The 20,254-nt window shown below is 32.6% G+C and overlaps 1 protein-coding gene and 1 pseudogene across 1 annotated transcript; both read left to right on the top strand.

Annotated features, from left to right (window-relative positions):
• Nucleotides 1-5,721: 5,721 nt before the first annotated feature.
• Nucleotides 5,722-7,816, top strand: LOC116118907 (annotated as a pseudogene).
• Nucleotides 7,817-16,183: 8,367 nt separating this feature from the next.
• Nucleotides 16,184-20,254, top strand: LOC116118902 (stearoyl-[acyl-carrier-protein] 9-desaturase, chloroplastic-like). Its single transcript, XM_031404854.1, has 3 exons — nt 16,184-16,203; nt 18,424-18,901; nt 19,510-20,254. Exons 2-3 carry the CDS (start codon nt 18,464-18,466, stop codon nt 20,062-20,064), a joined length of 993 nt encoding a protein of 330 aa, XP_031260714.1. The 5' UTR covers nt 16,184-16,203; nt 18,424-18,463; the 3' UTR covers nt 20,065-20,254.

Genomic DNA, 20,254 nt, shown 5'->3' with positions numbered 1-20,254 from the left:
CTTATCTAAGACATTCTAGTTGGTCTCTAAAACAAAAAATGCTGCATGTCATACCATTGGCATTAGCCAAAATTTTAATTCACAGGGCATATTTCTTCTTGTATTTTTATTAAATATTTCATGATAATCTTATTAATATGATAATTTTATTGCATGTTAGTATCATATTGTGTATTTTTTGTTATGTATATAAATAATCATAATTCGTGTATGCCAGCTGATTCAGGGACGACCCAGGATTTAATGTTAGAGTGGGCAAATTTAGAATAAATAATATAGAACTTTTAATCAAAATAATGTTAGAGGGGCAAAGCAGTATTCTATTTACCCTTTTTAGTTTTAATTCTTTACTTGACTTTATTAACAAAGATAATATAAAAAATATTTGATTAATAAAATACTTAATCTTTTTAAACAAATATAAACTTATTTGTTTAATAATCAATAGAAAAAATTAGTTTTGTTTTTAGATCAGTGGGTTCAATTTGTAAAATAAATTATAAAACTAGAAAAAAGAGAGAGAGAGAAATAAAAAAAAAAAAAATTATTTTTTTCAGCGGGGTCAACAACCCCCACTCGCCCATAACATGAGTTCTTGCATTAATTGATTTACAAATTTTTGTGAGATCAAGAGTTGGTAAAAGATCATTGATGTAACGAGAAATATAATTGAACCTAATCAATTATTTAAAAAACATAAAACAATTCAATCTAAATTAATTTTCATCATCTTATTCCATAGAAATTCAATTATTAGAGTTATTTAAACACATCTCAATATAATTCCATTATCAATGAATTTGAATATAATAACTTTATATCTCAAATATAAGAAAACCAAGCATCACTTCTTATCTCAAAAAAAGAAAAAAATAAATAAATCAATCAACACAAACTAATTATATAAGAAACTTAAAACAATTCAATCAAAACTAATTTTCAACACCTTATTCCATAAATATATAATTACCCCAAGTTATTTAAACAAATCTCACTATAATTCATCATCAATGAAATATAATCTAATAGCTTCATATCTCGAATATAAGAAAATCAAATAGTACTTCATATCTCAAAAAAAGAAAAGAAAAAAAAAACCTAAACCAATTATATAAGAAACTTAAATCATTACTCAAAATATTTTTTTTTCTGGGTGAAAGACTCGAGATGTCCCCATACTCGAAGGTATGTGACTAATTTCTGATTCGGGCTTGGGTAAATACCCTGGCCACAAGTTGCTTCCGATGAAATTCAAAACCCCTAACATTATAGGTAAAGTTCGCCCACTGGTAGTCCAGTTGTCCTAAGCATCCAAGCTAGTTTGGTCTTGTCGAAAGAAAATAAGTAATACCCCCATATCAAAATTGACTTTCATGTGAAATGTTTTGTTTTAGAGTTAGAAATAGTGAATAACAAGAAAAGAGAATTTTTTTTTTCCAAAAAATGAAAGAAAAGTAGTTAAGGATTTCATTGTAACTTCAAAAGTATTTCGGTATATTGATAATATGCAATTTCAAGGGGCATTTTTTATTCGGAAAGGATACAGCAACCGAAGATAGTGCATTGAATTCATACACCGAATGACGTGACAAAATCCTGACTGTTGATTAATTTTAATTTAATATTAATCGACGGTCAGGATTTTATCACGTCATTCGGTGCATAAATTCGGTGCATTACTTCGGTGATTGTAGCATTACTCTTTTTATTTGTAAAAGGTTTTCAAAAACCTAAAGCACGGCCTAGCCCACTCTGTGGGCCACCCCTGAATTCTAGAGAAATATTTATTTGTTTTTTCATAAATGATTGATTGTTGTCTAACATTAATTATCTTGTGATATAAAGATAGGGATATTATCATAAGGTACCTTAAGGTTTGTGTTTATATCATGTGAAGAATAACTTTGGCAATTTTTATCAAAGATATCCCTTAGGGGGCGTTTGGTTTAAAGAATGTTGGATTACTAGAAAGTTAGATTACCTTGAAGATTATTAAGAATCTTTAGGAAAATGTGTTTAGTTAATTGGTGGGTATGTTATATTAATATGTTTGGTTGGGAGGAATAAATTGCTGGGTATGTTATTTAAATTACTGAATTGTCCTCTAATTAAATATTATTATTATATTATTTTTAAATATTGATTATTATTTGGATTATTATAATCCCATGCATTTAAAAACTTAGCAAAAACAACCCCATAATAAAAGTTTGAAAAATCAACAAAGCACCCCCACCAACCCAACCACTGCCAGTCGCTGGTAACCACCGTAGGTTGTCGGCAACCGGCAACCTAATTGCGCACGGAAGGCAGGAAATAGATATCTAGCTGAAAATGGCTAGACGTGATAGGTTTGGCTGTTAACGGCCACAGACGTTGCCGTTAATGGCCATCGATTTGGTCGTTGATAGCCAAATTAGATTTGGCCATCAACGGCAAGATCTGGCTGGAAATTTCCATATTGGAGCACGGTGGTCATTTTCGACCTTCCGTGTGCTGTTCCAACGGCGGCTGGCTGCGGTGGTGGTTATCGGCAGCATGCGGCGGTAGGTGGGTGGGGGTGGCGGCTTGGGTGGGCTGCAATTTGTTTTGAATTCAAGGGTAATTTTTTTTTTCAAAAAGTTAATTAATTGGGGTGAAATAGTAAAAGCCATATTCATGTAAGTAAATTCAAAAATAAGAGCATTATTGTCTTAAAATTTTATTAATAAGGGATAAAATTATTAAAAAAAAAAAAAAGATTACATTGATAATCTTAGAATACCTAAGAAAATGAAGGTAATCAAATTATTTCCAATATTACCGACAATAATTACTATTGGTATTTAAAGATTACCGAAATTTTATATTACTTGACAACCAAACGTAATAATCAAGAAATATAAGATGATATAACTTCAGTAATCTCACATTACTGCCAACTAAATGCCCTTTTAAAGGTTAAAGCTAGCAATGTGGTCTTACATAGATCTTAAATGTCATGGTTAGATTAGGGTTTTTGCTAATTAATTTGCATGAAGTTATATATTTTTATGTAATAATGATACTACTTAAAAAAATTCTCTTTTCTTTAATAGTAATTATCCACGTGTTATAGATATCCTACATAATTAAAAATAATGATACGCGGAGTGAATCAGACATGATTCGAATTCTTAATTAGAGTATATTAATTATTTAAGAGAGTAACGTTATTTTCAGTAATATAACAAAACTTTTGAAAGTATAATTAGCTGTCTTGTCGCTTGCATGTTTTATAATTTTTTTTTTTTCGAAAAATGATTTCAAAAACGTTTTAACCAAACACTATGTAGCATAATTAACCACCTAATTAACAATTAAATACTGCTTTTGCTTAAGAAAAATTAAAGACCTAAAAGTATGAAATTAAACCAAATAAGTTCTTTCTTGTAAAGGCTTCATGCTTCATGCATGGAACCAAAATATACGGAAATGAGTCGTAACAGTAACTTAATAAATTAAATTAGAGAAAAAAAAAATAAAAACGATTTTCATGAATTAAATTGTCCTACAAATATATCTACTCTAATTAACGATCACCAAGAAAATTTTGATCAATACTGATTTTTTCTTCTTCTTTTTTCTTTTTTGTAAGTCAAGGTGAGGTTGAATATGTTTTTGGATTGGCGTGCTGTCGTACTTCGGCGTGTAAAATATACTGCACGTTTTAAGATGTTGAAAAGAAATGAGATAATTAATCTCTCTTGAGAAGGATAGTGAGTACGCACATATGACAAGATGAACATTTTTAACATGTTTATGAACACATGTGATCTGTTTAATTTCTTGATAATATGCGTTCAATCTATTCCCATAAAATCAAATTACAACTTATGAATTATTAAAAAATTGTATCATAGATGAGTAATAGTTGTATCATAAACTAATATTTTTTTTAATTATCGAGAGTGTCCGGACTAGCTTTTGTACATCTTAACTAATCCTCCATGGTCTTGGAACTGTCAGCTAAGTAAAAACTCTAATGACTACCCCTATTAGTGTCTAGGGAGACATGACCATAGAAACTCATAAAATCTCCTTTTACTCTTTTACTATCAAGTTATCCTGTGGTGGTTAATTAATACTTATGTTTTCAATAGTGAGATGTTAAGTATCAATGGAATTAAGCATATCTAGGGTTAACCACACCTAAACAAAAGTACTTACAATGAATCAGTCTTAATTAACATAATACCGTTAGAATTAAATATTCATGTTATGTTTAAATCAACTCAAATCTTGTATCGGTGTGATGTTTTCTAGCATGACATTTAAACTAAAACCTCTAATTCTAAATACCGAATATTATTTTTTCTTTTCTAAATATGGATAATATTCTCGTTACCGTTGGATCATGATCCAAGAATCGCACAACCACCAATAACGTTATAGAGTAACATAACCTAATTTATAAACAGAGAAGAGAGCAAAGAAGAACCTGCACATCGATCACAATCTTACTTTTGCCAACAAACCACAAAGCAATTCATCATGTGCAGCTTTCAATTTATTCCTTCACTTGCAACTTTCCCAAAAATGACCACAAATACTCCAAGCTTTTCCAAGTTTTTCATGGCTTCCACCCAGCTCTATTCTGGTTCTAAGTGAGTTCAGCTTTGGTTTATATACATACATACATACATACTATATATATTTGTGAAACTTATTCCATGCAAGTATTTAATATTTTAACACCTAAAATTATATTATTTTAAAAGTGCTTGAAGGTTACATGAAAACTATATCCTTAAGGTTTGTGTTTATATCATGTGAAGAATAACTTTGGCAATTTTTATCAAAGATATCATTTAAAGCTAGCAATGTGATCTTAAATTTTATGGTTAGATTAGGGTTTTTGCTAATTAATTTGCATGAAGTTATATATTTTTATGTAGTAATGATGCTACTGTAAAAATTTTCTTTTGTCTTTAGCAGTAACTATCCACATAATATAAATATCCTACAGAATTAAAAATAATGATACATGAAGTGAATCAAACATGATTCGAATCCTTAATTAGAGTATATAACAAAACTTCTGGAAAAATAATTAGTTTTTGTCTTGTCGCTCGCATCTTTCGTAATACAACCACAATATATTTTTTTTTTTTTCTGATAATTGATTTCAAAAACATTTCAACCAAATACTATGTAGCATTATTAACCATCTAATAAACAATTCAAAACTGCTTTTGCTTAAGAAAAATTAAAGACCTAAAAGTATGAAATTAAACCCGTTGAAAGTACATACATTTTGTGAAGAAGTTTAATCAACCAAATAAGTTCTTTCCTGCAAAGGCTTCAAGCTTCTTGCATAGAACCAAAATATAAGGAAATGAGTTGTGACAGTAACTTAATAAATTAAATTAGAGACAAAAAATAAAAACGATTTTCATGAATTAAATTGTCCGACAAAAATATCTACTCTAATTAACGATCACCAAGAAAATTTTGATCAATACCCATTTTTTCTTCTTTTTTCTTTTCTATTTTTTGTAAGTCAAAGTGAGGGTGAATATGTACTTGGATTGGCGTGCTATAGTACTCCTGCCGTATAAAATATACTGCACATGGATAATATTTTAGTTACCGTTGGATCATGATCCAAGAATCGCTCAGCCACAAGTAACGTTACCGAGTAACTTTACCTAATTTATAAATAGAGAAGAGAGCAAAGAAGAACTTGCAGTCTTGCACATCACAATCTTACTTTTGCCAACAAGCCAGAAAGCAATTCATCATGTGTAGCTTTCAATTTATTCCTTCCCTTGCAACTTTCCCAAAAATGACAACAAAGACTCCAAGCTTTTCCAAGTTTTTCATGGCTTCCACCAAGCTGTATTCTGGTTCTAAGTGAGTTCATCTCTGGTTTATTTACACACACACACACACACACACACACACTTAGAACCATCTCTGGTTTATTTTAATTTAAAATATATATATTTGTGAAACTTATTGCATGCAAGTATTTCATATTTTAACACCTAAAATAATATTATTTTAAAAGCGCCTGAAGGTTACATGAAAATTATAACGTGACTAGATTGTATCAGGATTCTCTACTAGCATGAATTTTTATACTAATTAATTTTATCTTTTCTTAATTTCCAATTTTAGGGAGGCAAAAGAGCTGAAGAAGCTGTCCTGTGCCAATTCCATGGCCCCGGAAAAGGTTGAATTATTCAAATCCATAGAGGATTGGGCAAGAGGTAGCATTTTGCCTCTACTAAAACCAGTTGAAAAATCCTGGCAGCCTGGAGATCTTCTACCGGATTCGGGGTCAGACGGATTCATAGAACAAATCAATGAAATAAGGGAGAGAACAAAGGAAATTCCTGACGATTGTTTGGTTGCTTTAGTTGGTAACATGATCGCAGAAGAAACCCTTCCAACGTTTCAGTCGAGAATCAATGCCATTGAAATTTATCATGATGAAACAGGAACCGACAACACTCCATGGGCGATTTGGAGTAGAGCTTGGAGTGCTGAAGAGAATCGCCATGGAGATCTTCTCAATAAATATCTTTATCTTTCAGGAAGAATTGACATCAAACAAGTTGAGAAAACTATTCAGCATTTGATTGCTTCAGGAATGGTAAGAGATCCATGCAAACCATCAGTCATGCAAAGACATTAGTCATTCTCTAGTGCAGACGTCATGATTATTATTATTATTATTATCTTTAAATAGTTTTCTCGTGTAAGAAACTTGATCTAGGTATTCTTTACTTAAGAGAATTTTTGTGTAAAATACTTTAAAAAAATGTCTTCATTAACTTTCATTTTTCTAAAAATATTGTTAAACATTCTTAATCGTAATTCGAGTAGTATTGTATATAACTATAGAAAAGTTTATACGAACTTTCAGAATTTTAATTAAATACATAAGACTACAAGAGTTTCAATGGTAAGATATTGTACTCTCGTACAGATGTCATGGTTTTTTCTTTTTTGGTTAAAATTGTTTCTCATGTAATTAAGGAACTCGATTCGGGTTTTTTTCGTACTTGAAAACGTCTAGTGCAGTCATATCACTATTACAAAATCACATAAAAGAATACGTTTGAACTAAAGCATCTTAATTAAAAAGCTATTTATTAACTTTTTATTTTTACTAAGAAATATAATTGAAAATCGTCTTTTAAGTAGTGTATATAATAATTTTCAGAATTTTAATTAAATAAATAAGAGTTTCAATATGTTATTGTCTTACAAGAATTCTCATTTTTAGTATTTCTTTCTAACAGGATTTTGGCACTGGAGACAACCCTTACCATTGGACAATTTACACATCATTTCAAGAGAGAGCAACATTCATTGCTCATGGCAACACAGCCAAGCTTGCCATGAAACATGGAGACTCAAAGCTAGCTCAAATTTGTGGCACAATTGCTTCCGATGAGAAACGCCATGAAACCGCTTATAGTAGGATCGTTGGGAAGCTATTTGAGCTCGATCCTAGCGAAGCAATGGTTGCATTTGCTGACATGTTGAAAATTAAAATCACGCTGCCAGGCCAATTGATGTACGACGGTCAGGATGTGCATCGGTATGATCACTTCTCTAATGTCGCCAATGCGAATTGGGTATACACGACCTCGGATAATTAGTGTTTTGGAACATTTGGTGGGTTTTTGGAATGAAGAAACTTGAGGGGCTTTCGAGCGAAGGAAAAATTGCTCAAGATTATGTTTGTGAGTTGCCTGAAAGGTTGAGAAAAAAGAGAGAGAGCTCGGCTAGGGCTATAAAGCACCTGCATTCCATTCAGCGGGTTTTTAATAGAGAGGTGTAGCTAGTTACTTAAGAGTTGGATGAAGGTCAATGAAATCACTATAATAATGCTCGTGTGTGTACTCCCTATAGAGATTCACAATCCGAAAATGTGATTAATTTACTGAAAACATTATATTGTATTAAATGTAAACTTTGTCTTTATTATGTTATTATTTTATGATATATAATATAATAATAAATGTGGTCAATAATATCTATATGATTATTTTATCAAATCGTTATCAACATAAACTTTTCCTGATTAAGTTATATATGATGATATTATGTATAATGATACTACCTTGAAACCCTAATTATTAATTCTAATAATTTCGTTAATTAATCAAGCCATAAGATCACTTATTTCAAAAGTCTCATAGATATTTAATTAAAAATTCAATTTTTTTTTTTTTTTATGTACTTGTGGGGGTCTAAAATCATAGAGACTTTTTAAGGTCAAACATGAATGTTTACTCAAGGCCCAGCCTGTGACAATTCAGTTGGATCGCATCAGAGCTCGTGACTTGGGCCGAACCACGACCTTTAGATCCAACTTTCTTCCAAAATGGATGACTCTAGCGGCCCACTAAGGCAGGTCTTCTAGACCAAGGTAATAGCTTTTTCATTTACTTTATCCTAATTCGCCAAGATTCCGTATCTTAGGAGATTAGGACTCCTGTTACTATTAAGTCAAGTGAATTAGATCTTTCCTATTCAGAGACCTCTTCCCTTAAGATTTAGAATCCTATCAGGATACAAAGATCCTACAACTACTATATAACGAGGTCACTACTCTATTTAGGCATTCACATGATATCACCTACCAACACCCAAGCTCTACTCCTAAGAGTTATTCTACTACACTGTGGTTTGTCTTTACTTGACCTTTGATAGCCCTTTTTCCTTTACCCTTACTAAATTGCCTCATTCAGCCTTACACTTGAGGTCGGAATGCTTACGACAGACACCCCACTGGTGTCCAAGTAAGCTCCATGCTTGTTTGCTTTATGTGTAGGTACAACAAATTGCCAGTGGCCTAACTCACAAGATCAGACCTACTTTCGCAAGAAGATTTTAGCATCTAAGTTTGGCACCTACTGTGGGGTCTTGGCAATCAACCTTCGTTAAGAATCCTGCTTCAAAGAGTCACACAATGGTTGAAAACACGGATACGCCTAAACAGATCTCGCGGCTAACATGAGTTTCTGCGTTAATTGATTTACAAATTTTTGTGAGATCAAGAGTTGGTAAAAGATCATGATGTAACGAGAAATATAATGAACCTAATCAAATTTTAAAAAACATAAAACAATTCAATCTAAATTAATCTATCATCTTATTCATAGAAATTCAATTATTAAAGTTTTAAACACATATCAATATAATTCCATCATCAATGAATTTGAATATGATAACTTTATATCTGAAATATAAGAAAACCAAGCATTATTCTTATCTAAAAAAAAGTAAAAAAAAAAAAAAATCAATCAATCAACATAAACTAATTATATAAGAAACTTAAAACAATTCAATCAAAACTAATTTTCACCACCCTATTCCACAAATATATAATTACCCCAAGTTATTTAAACAGATCTCATTATAATTCATCGTCAATGAAATATAATCTAATAACTTCATATCTCTAGAATATAAGAAAATCAAACAGTACTTCATATCTGAAAAAAAAGGGAGAAGAAAAAAAAGGCCAAACGACTACGCATACCCATGGTTTATCGAAATGACAAGTTGGTACCTAAAAGGTTTTAAAACGATAAATAGGTACCTTTCGTCATGTTCTGTTAGTGATTTTTGTTTGATAATAGTGAAAAGACTAAAATGCCTTTGAAAGTTTAACATTTTAGTTTTTTGTAAATTTAAAAATTTCTAAAAAACCCCATAGGTTTGCTAATTTGACTAAATACCCCAATATATAAAAATTTTATAAAATAACAAAAACACCACCGCCACCTGCAGTGTCAGATTCCGGCCACCACCGTCAGAATCTGGCCAGAAAATTGTGTTACGACATAGACCTGTTAGATCTGTGTCGTAATGCGTCGATCTGGCATTTTCCAGAAAACCTTTTAGATACCAACTTGTCGTTTCGGCAAACTTTGGGTATGTGTAAGTCGTTCTCCCAAAAAAGAAAACCTAAACCAATTATATACGAAACTTAAATCATTACTCAAAATAATTTTTTTGCTGGTGAAAGCCTCGAGATGTCTCTACACTCGAAGGTATGAGACTAATTTCTGATTGGGGCTTGAGTAAATGCCCTGGCCACAAGTTGCTACTAGTGAAATTTGAACCCCTAACACTATAGGTAAACCTGGCAAATGGATGGGTACAGGCCGGATAGCAACGGGTCACAGGTGAAACGGGTACGGGTCCATGGATAATTTTTTTTTGTATGGGTAGCCATATGCATGACCTGCACCCACCCCGTATGAGCATGGGTCAACCCGCGGGTCACCCGCATAAAATGATTGTTGTTTTTTCCCAATTATCAAATTTAGCAGCATAAACATTAATTCAACAAGACAAGACCAACTAAAATATACAATAATTTAATAAATTGTTCCTAAATGGGTACATAACCGATAAGAAAAAAGTTCAAATCAACAAATAATAAAAGCATCCCACAAGCGACAATCTCATAATAGTAAAACTCATCCAATTCTGAATGGTCTCCCACATTTCAATAAACAAAATTGAACTAACCGAAACAAAAAAAACAAAACCCTAAACTCATTGCCGTAAATTTTGGTTTGGTGTCAAATATTGGGTTCTGCAGGTTTTAGATTGGGCGTGAGGGTTCTGGTTTTGGGTGAGGTGGCTACGTGAGAGAGATCAGAGACGGCAGCAAGAGAACTTGAAATTTTGTGATTGAGAGAAATGGCTGGGCGTCGGCGTGCAGGATGGCTGCGTGAAGGAGAAATGGCGAAATGGGCGACTGCTGACTGGAGAGATGGCTGCATGTCTGCATGACAAAGATCAGAGATGGCTGAAAAATTGTGCGTGGGCTAGGAGCTGTAAGAAAGAAGGAAGATTGATGAAGAAAGAGAGACAAAAAGAGAGGTGGATTGGTGGAGTTTAATGGAAGATGCACAGAGGCATTGATGAAGAAAGAGAGAGAAAAAGAAGGGTGGCGTGGAGTTTAATGAGTAACGATGGGTGATGGCTGAGCAGCATGAGAGAGAAATGTTTTTCGGTTTTTGAATTTTTTTTAAAAGTAAAATGTGGGTGGGCGCGGGTATCACCCGGTCCGCCCGTTATTTTCACAGGCAGACCGGGTACGGGTCCATTTATATGGGTTGAATGATGGTCTACCCGTATCCGCCGTTGGATGTGGGTGCCCGTTTATCCGCGGGTACAAGTAGTGTTTTGCTAGGTTTAATTGTAGGTAATGTTCGCCTACTGATAATCCAATTGTCCTCAGCATCCAAGCTAGTTTGGTCTTTTCCAAAGAAAATAAGTAATACCCACATATCAAAATTGACTTTTATGTGAAATATTTTTGTTTTAGAGTTAGAAAATAAGTAATACCCACATAACAAAAGCAGGGAGTGAAATTAATTATTTCTTTAAAATAACAATAAAAGAAAAGAGGAAGAAAAGTTAAGGATTTCATCGTGACTTTAAAAATATTTGGGTATATTGACAATATACAATTTCAAGGGGCATTTTTTATTTGCAAAAGGTTTTCAAAAACCTAAAGCCCGGTCTAGCCCACTCTATGGGCCACCCCTGAATTCTAGAGAAATATTTATTTGTTTTTTCATAAATGATTGATTGTTGTCTAACATTAATTATCTTGTGATATAAAGATAGGGATATTATCATAAACTACCTTAAGGTTTGTGTTTATATCATGTGAAGAATAACTTTGGCAATTTTTATCAAAGATATCCCTTAGGGGGCGTTTGGTTTAGGAAATATTGGATTATTGGAAAGTTAGATTACCTTGAAGATTACTAAGAATCTTTAGGAAAATGTGTTTGGTTAATTGGTGGGTATGTTATATTAATATGTTTGGTTGGGAGAAATAAATTGTTGGGTATGTTATTTAAATTACTGAATTGCCCTCTAATTAAATATTATATTCTATTATTTTTTAATATTGATTAGTAGTTGGATTATTATAACCCCTGCATTTAAAAATTTAGTAAAAACAACCCCATAATAAAAGTTTAAAAAATCAACAAAGCACCCCCATCAACCCAGCCATTGCCGGTTGCCAGCAACCACTGCAGGCGGCGCCAACCAGCAATAGCTGGGTTGATGGGGGTGTTTTTTTTATTTTTTAAACTTTTATTATGCGCCAGTTGACAACCTAACTACGCACGGAAGGCAGGAAATTGATCTCTGGCTGGAAATGGCTAGACGTGACAGATCTGGCTATTAACGGTCTGTAATAGCCACTTTCTACTCAAATACTCATAATGAAATACATATAAAATAATATAAAGAAATTGGGCCCAAAATTTTATTTTTATTATATATATATATTCTTTACAAACCTATATATTTTTACACAAAATTATAATGTGTACAAAAGTCATCAAAAACATAATAGACAGTGTAATCGCTTCTCCTCGAGCGCCGACATCCATCCGACCATGTCCTCACCTAGATCCTGCAAAACATAGGAAAACAACGGGGTGAGCACTAAAATAATGCTCAGTAAGTAAATCCTCTGCTCATCTATCCCCGTAACTCTCTCTCTCTAATTCTTTCCTTACAACTTCTCATTCAATTTCTCTTTGGGTACTTCTCTCTCTCTTTCTCTTTCTCTTTCTCTTAGAACTCTTTTCTATTAACTCTCTTTAGTAAGTCACGTCCCCATCTTACTAGGGGCACGGCCGGGACTCGCTCCCACTCTACATGACCTCTACTCATTCTAGTCGATCGGACTCGGTTATGCATGGATTCGGAACCCTTGGCCATGTGAGTGTATAATCTCTCTCTCGGGTACTCGGGTATAACCCTCATCCGCATGCACTCTCACGGGCTACACCACTTCTTTATCTCATACTCATGCCGCTCTCTCAATGCGGCGTACATGCGGGAATACTCTACCCATTACTCACGGGTTCCCCATCGCACAACCTACTCTATTCTCTTTTCTCTTTGTTCTCTAATGCTTAATCTCTCTTTACTCTTAAAGAACTTATACTCAAATTCTCTACTGTGTCTCAAGCTACTTCTTAAGTGCATAAAAATGCGTATGGATAGCTCATGCTCACTAATGCACTTATGAAATGCCAAATACAAGATTTCCTCAAAACAGTCATTCTGCACAAGTCACACTAAAAAGGCCATAACTTGCGTTATACACCTCAGATTGCTACGATTTTGATCTCGTTTTAAATCTTAGAAACAGGGCTATAACTTCTATGTTTTGGTCTCAGCCCAATTCAATCCGTAAGATACCCAAAAATTACTTAGAAAGTCACAAAAGTGACAGGACAGATTTCACTTAGGCATTTCATCAACCAATTCATGTGCATAAAAACACTCTACTAAAATTACTACTATACTTCATTCTCTAGCCATCCAAATTGGGAGAAAACTCCCTTAAATACTCATAATCCCTATCAAGAAAAGCACTTCCAAATAGGTTTACACAACATCTCTCAAACTTCATCTCAAATTCCATTTCTCATCACACATCAAAAACACTTCTCATAATACATATTCATCTCAACTCAATTCTTAACAACATAACATACTTATACAAGCATACATCTCTACTCAATCTCTAAATCTCTACTCAAAAGCTTATTCAAAACTCAAGTTGGTTGGATTTACTTACTTTGTGCAAAGGTGACTTCTTTAGCACTTTTCCTTTCCTTTGTTGTCTTGTCTTCTCTCTACAACTCAAACAACAACAACCAAATAAGACTTCACTATAACTATAAGAAAATTCACATCTAAAGCATGAATCCTTACCTTAGGATGCTTTAGATGAAATCTCTACTCAAAATTACTCAAAAGCTCTCCTAAATCCCTTAGAAATCTTGGAAGATTGGATAGAGAAAATGAGAGAAATTAGGCAAATGGAAGAGGCGGTGGAAATGAATGAATAAAGGGTTTCTCTACACTTTAACTCTATTTAGCTCATATTATAAGCATCATTTCCCATTTTGCCCTTGCCCTTCCTTAGAAATTCCATCTATATCTTTTGATTCTTTACAAATACACCCCCATCCAAACACAATCTCTACTAAATTTCCTTACATTTTACTCCCCACTTTTCCTACTAATTAGGGGTAGAATGGTCATTGTGCCCCAAAAGAAGAATTCTTAGAAAACTCAAGAAACTTTTTATTAGGCTCGTCACCGCGGCGAAGCATTTTCCGTCGCCCCGGCGAAACAGGGCAGAACCTACCGGTGGGTGCAGCTCCTTCTCGCCGCGGCGAAGATTGGATTTCCAAACTTCACCAAAACTCAACCAATTTCAAGGCAACCATTCAACCAACTCAACATACCATGATAACAAACAAACTCAATTGAAGCTGAAACAGTAAACTTTTAACTAATACAGTAAATCTTAAGTACATACCTCAAGTGGGATATTACACGGTCATAGACATAGTCGTTAATGGTCATCGATCTGGCCATTGTCGGCCAGGTTAGATTTGGTCGGAAATGGCCATATGGAAGCACGGTGGCCATTTTCGGCCTTTCGTGTGCTGTTCCGACAACGGCGGCGGTTACTAGTGGCAGGTGGGTGGGGGTGGCAGCTTGGGTGGGCTGCAATTTGTTTTGAATTCAAGGGTAATTTTGTCGGTTGCATGTTTTGTAACACAAATACAATTTTTTTTATTTTTTTATTTTTGAAAAGGATTTCATAAACGTTTCAGTCAAACTCTATGTAGCATAATTAACCATCCAATTAACAGTTCAATACTGCTTTTGCTTAAGAAAAATTAAAGACCTAAAAGTATGAAATTAAACCCATTGAAAGTACATACATTTTGTGAAGAAGTTTAATCAACCAAATAAGTTCTTTTTTGTAAGAGTAATGTTACAGTTATCGAAGGATGTATACCAAATTCATGCATCGAATAACGTAACGAAATCCTGAACGTTGATTCATTATAAGTTAATATTAATCAACGGTTAGGATTTTACCACGTCATTCGGTGTACGAATTCGGTGTGTAATTTTTGATAACTCTATCATTTTCCTTTTTGTAAAAGGTTCATGCATGGACCCAAAATATAAGGAAATGAGTCGTGACAGTAACTTAACAAATTAAATTAGAGAAAAATAAAAATAAAAACTATTTTCATGAATTAAATTGTCCTACAAATATATCTACTCTAATTAACGATCACCAAGAAAATTTTGATCAATACCGATTTTTTATTTTTTATTTTTTGTAAGTCAAAGTGAGCGTGAATATGTATTTGGATTGGCGTGCACTCCTGCCGTTTAAAATATACTGCACGTTTTAAGATGTTGAAAAGAGATGAGATACTCAATTAATCTCTCTTGAGAAGGATAGCGAGTACACACATATAACGAGATGAACACTTTTAACATGTTTATAAACACGTGATCTATTTAATTTCTTGATAATATGCGTTCAATCTATTCATATAAATTCAAATTACAACTTATGAATTATTGAAAAATTGTATCATAGATGAGTAACAGTTGTGTCATAAACTAACATTTTTTTTTTTTAATTATCGAGAGTGTCTAGGCCAGTTTGTGTGCATCTCAACTAATCTTTCATGGTTTTAGAACTGTCGATTAAGTAAAATCCTTAATGACTACTCCTATTAGTGCCTAGGGAGACATAAACACATAAATTCATGGAATCTCCTTTTACTATTTTACTATCAAATTATTCTGTGGTGGTTAATTAATACTTATGTTTTTAATGGTGAGATGTTAAGTATTGATGGAATTAATCGTATATTAGGGTTAATCTACACCTAAGCAAAAGTACTTACAATGAATCAGTCTTAATTAACATAACACCGTTAGAATTAAATATTAATGTTATGTTTAAATCAACTCAAATCTTGTATCAGTGTGATGTTTTCTAACACGATATTTAAACTAAAACCTCTAATTCTAAATACCGAATATTATTTTTCTTTTTTAGATATGGATAATATTTTCGTTACCGTTGGATCATGATCCAAGAATCGCTTAACCACCAGTAACGTTATTGAGTAACTTAACCTGATTTATAAACAGAGAAGAGAGAAAAGAATAACTTGCACATTGATCACAATCTTACTTTTGCCAACAAACCACAAAGCAATTCATCATGTGTAGCTTTCAATTTATTCCTTCACTTGCAACTTTCCCAAAAATTACCACAAATACTCCAAGCTTTTCCAAGTTTTTCATGGGTTCCACCCAGCTCTATTCTGGTTCTAAGTGAGTTCATCTTTGGTTTATATATATTTGTGAAACTTATTCCATGCAAGTATTTAATATTTTAACACCTAAAATTATATTATTTTAAAAGTGCTTGAAGGTTACATGAAAACTATATCCTTAAGGTTTGTGTTTATATCATGTGAAGAATAACTTTGGCAATTTTTATCAAAGATATCCCTTAAAGCTAGCAATGTGATCTTAAATTTTATGGTTAGATTAGGGTTTTTGCTAATTAATTTGCATGAAGTTATATATTTTTATGTATTAATGATGCTACTGTAAAAAATTTCTTTTGTCTTTAGCAGTAACTATCCACATAATATAAATATCCTACAGAATTAAAAATAATGATACATGAAGTGAATCAAACATGATTCGAATCCTTAATTAGAGTATATTGACCATTTAAGAGTTCAGATGGGGAATAACATTATTTTCAGTAATATAACAAAACTTCTGGAAAAATAATTAGTTTTTGTCTTGCGTTCGCATCTTTCGTAGTACAACCACAATATTTGTTTTTTTTTTTTTTTTTTTTTTTTTTTTTTTATAATTGATTTCAAAAACATTTCAACCAAATACTATGTAGCATTATTAACCATCTAATAAACAATTCAAAACTGCTTTTGCTTTAGAAAAATTAAGGACCTAAAAGTATGAAATTAAACCCATTGAAAGTAAATATATTTTGTGAAGAAGTTTAATCAACTAAATAAGTTCTTTCCTGTAAAGGCTTCATGCTTCGTGCATGGAACCAAAATATAAGGAAATGAGTTGTGACAGTAACTTGATAAATTAAATTAGAGAAAAAAAAAAAAAAAACGATTTTCATGAATTAAATTGTCCTACAAATATATCTACTCTAATTAACGATCACCAAGAAAATTTGGATCAATACCGATTTTTTCTTCTTCTTTTTTTCTTTTTTGCAAGTCAAAGTGAGCGTGAATATGTATTTGGATTGGCGTGCTGTAGGACTCCTGCCGTGCAAAATATACTGCACGTTTTAAGATGTTGAAAAGAAATGAGATACTCGATTAATCTCTCTTGAGAAGGATAGTGACTACACACATATAACGAGATGAACAGTTTTAACATGTTTATGAACACACGTAATCTGTTTAATTTCTTGATACAATGCATTCAATCTATTCACATAAAATCAAATTACAACTTATGAATTATTGAAAAGTTGTATCATGGATGAGTAACAGTTGTGTCATAAACTAATATTTTTTTTAATCAACGAAAGTGTCTGGACCAGCTTCTGTTCATCTCAACTAATCCTCCATTGATCTAGAGTTGTCGATCAAGTAAAAACCCTAATAGCTACCCTTATTAGTGCCTAGAGAGTTATGAACACGGAAACTCATGAAACCTTCTTTTACTATTTTATCATCAGGTCATTCTGTGGTGGTTAATTAATACTTATGTTTTCAATGTTGAGATGTTAAGTATCGATGGAATTAAGTGTATCTGAAGGTTAACCCACACTTAAACAAAAGTACTTACAATTAATCAGTCTTAATTAACATAATACAGTTAGAATTAAACATTAATGTTGCGTTTAAATCAACTCAAATCTTTTATCGATGTGATATTTTCTAACATTACATTTAAACTAAAACCTCTAATACTAAATACCAAATTTGTTTTTTCTGAACATTGATAATATTTTAGTTACCATTGGATCATGATCCAAGATTCGCTTAGCCAGTAGTAACGTTACCGAGTAACTTTACCTAATTTATAAATAGAGAAGAGAGCAAAGAAGAACTTGCACATCACAATCTTACTTTTGCCAACAAACCAGAAAGCAATTCATCATGTGTAGCTTTCAATTTATTCCTTCGCTTGCAACTTTCCCAAAAATGACAACAAAGACTCCAAGCTTTTCCAAGTTTTTCATGGGTTCCACCCAGCTGTATTCTGGTTCGAAGTGAGTTCATCTCTGGTTTATTTTAATTTAAAATATATATATATATACTTTGAACCATCTCTGGTTTATTTTAATTTAAAAAATATATATATACATATATATATTTGTGAAACTTATTGCATGCAAGTATTTCATATTTTAACACCTAAAATAATATTATTTTAAAAGCGCTTGAAGATTACATGAAAATTATAACGTGACTAGATTGTACCAGGATTGTCTCCTAACATGAATTTTTATACTAATTAATTTTATCTTTTCTTAATTTCCAATTTTAGGGAGGCAAAAGAGCTGAAGAAGCTGTCCTGTGCCAATTCCATGGCCCCGGAAAAGGTTGAATTATTCAAATCCATAGAGGATTGGGCAAGAGATAGCATTTTGCCTCTACTAAAACCAGTTGAAAAATCCTGGCAGCCTGCAGATCTTCTACCGGATTCGGGGTCAGACGGATTCATAGAACAAATCAATGAAATAAGGGAGAGAACAAAGGAAATTCCTGACGATTGTTTGGTTGCTTTAGTTGGTAACATGATCACAGAAGAAGCCCTTCCAACGTATCAGTCGAGAATCAATGCCATTGAAATTTATCATGATGAAACAGGAACCGACAACACTCCATGGGCGATTTGGAGTAGAGCTTGGAGTGCTGAAGAGAATCGCCATGGAGATCTTCTCAATAAATATCTTTATCTTTCAGGAAGAATTGACATCAAACAAGTTGAGAAAACTATTCAGCATTTGATTGCTTCAGGAATGGTAAGAGATCCTTGCAAACCATCAGTCATGCAAACTGCAAAGACATTAGTCATTCTCTAGTGCAGACATCATGATTATTATTATTGGTATTCTTTACTTAAGAGAATTTTTGTGTAAAAATACTTTAAAAAAATGTCTTCATTAACTTTCATTTTTCTAAAAATATTGTTTAACATTCTTAATCGTAATTCGAGTAGTATTGTATATAACTATAGAAAAGTTTATACGAACTTTCAGAATTTTAATTAAATACATAAGACTATAAGAGTTTCAATGTAAGATATTGTACTCTCGTACAGATGTCATAAATTTTTTTTTTTGTTAAAATAGTTTCTCATGTAAGGAACTTGATTCAGGTTTTTTTGGTACTTGAAAACGCTTAGTGCATTCATATCACTATCACAAAATCACATAAAGAATACGTTTGAAATAAAGCATCTTAATTAAAAAGCTCTTTATTAACTTTTTATTTTTACTAAGAAATATAGTTGAAAATCGTCTTTTAAGTAGTGTATATAATAATTTTCAGAATTTTAATTAAATAAATAAGAGTTTCAATATGTTATTGTCTTACAAGAACTCTTATTTTTAATGTTTCTTTCTAACAGGATTTTGGCACTGGAGACAACCCTTACCATTGGACAATTTACACATCATTTCAAGAGAGAGCAACATTCATTTCTCATGGCAACACAGCCAAGCTTGCCATGAAACATGGAGACTCAAAGCTAGCTCAAATTTGTGGCACAATTGCTTCCGATGAGAAGCGCCACGAAACCGCTTATAGTAGGATCGTTGGGAAGCTATTTGAGCTCGATCCTAGCGAAGCAATGGTTGCATTTGCCGACATGTTGAAAATTAAAATCACGATGCCAGGCCAATTGATGTACGACGGTCAGGATGTGCATCTATTCGATCACTTCTCTAATGTCACCATGCGAATTGGGGTATACACAACCTCGGATTATATTAGTGTTTTGGAACATTTGGTGGGTTTTTGGAATGTCAAGAAACTTGAGGGGCTTTCGAGCGAAGGAAAAATTGCTCAAGATTATGTTTGTGAGTTGCCTGAAAGGTTGAGAAAAATAGAGGAGAGAGCTCGAGCGAGGGCTATCAAAGCGCCTGCAATTCCATTCAGCTGGGTTTTTAATAGAGAAGTGTAGCTAGTTACTTAAGAGTTGGATGAAGGTCAATGAAATCACTATAATAATGCTCGTGTGTGTACTCCCTATTGAGAGTTTTACAATCCGAAGAATGTGATATAAGTTTTACTGAAAACATTATATTGTTATTAAATGTAAACTTTGTCTTTATTAATGTTATATTTTATGATATATAATATAATAATAAATG

The sequence above is a fragment of the Pistacia vera genome, unplaced genomic scaffold (assembly GCF_008641045.1).
Source record: "Pistacia vera cultivar Batoury unplaced genomic scaffold, PisVer_v2 Contig863, whole genome shotgun sequence".
NCBI classification, from domain to species: Eukaryota; Viridiplantae; Streptophyta; class Magnoliopsida; order Sapindales; family Anacardiaceae; genus Pistacia; species Pistacia vera.
Note: the sequence above shows the minus strand (reverse complement) of the source record. Positions and strands in the feature narration are given on the sequence as shown.

Coding starts and splice junctions, on each gene's coding strand:
- LOC116118902 (XM_031404854.1), top strand. CDS start 18,464: ATGGCCCCGGAAAAGGTTGAATTATTCAAATCCATAGAGGATTGGGCA. Junction 18,902..19,509: donor ATTTGATTGCTTCAGGAATG/GTAAGAGATCCT, acceptor TCTTTCTAACAG/GATTTTGGCACTGGAGACAA.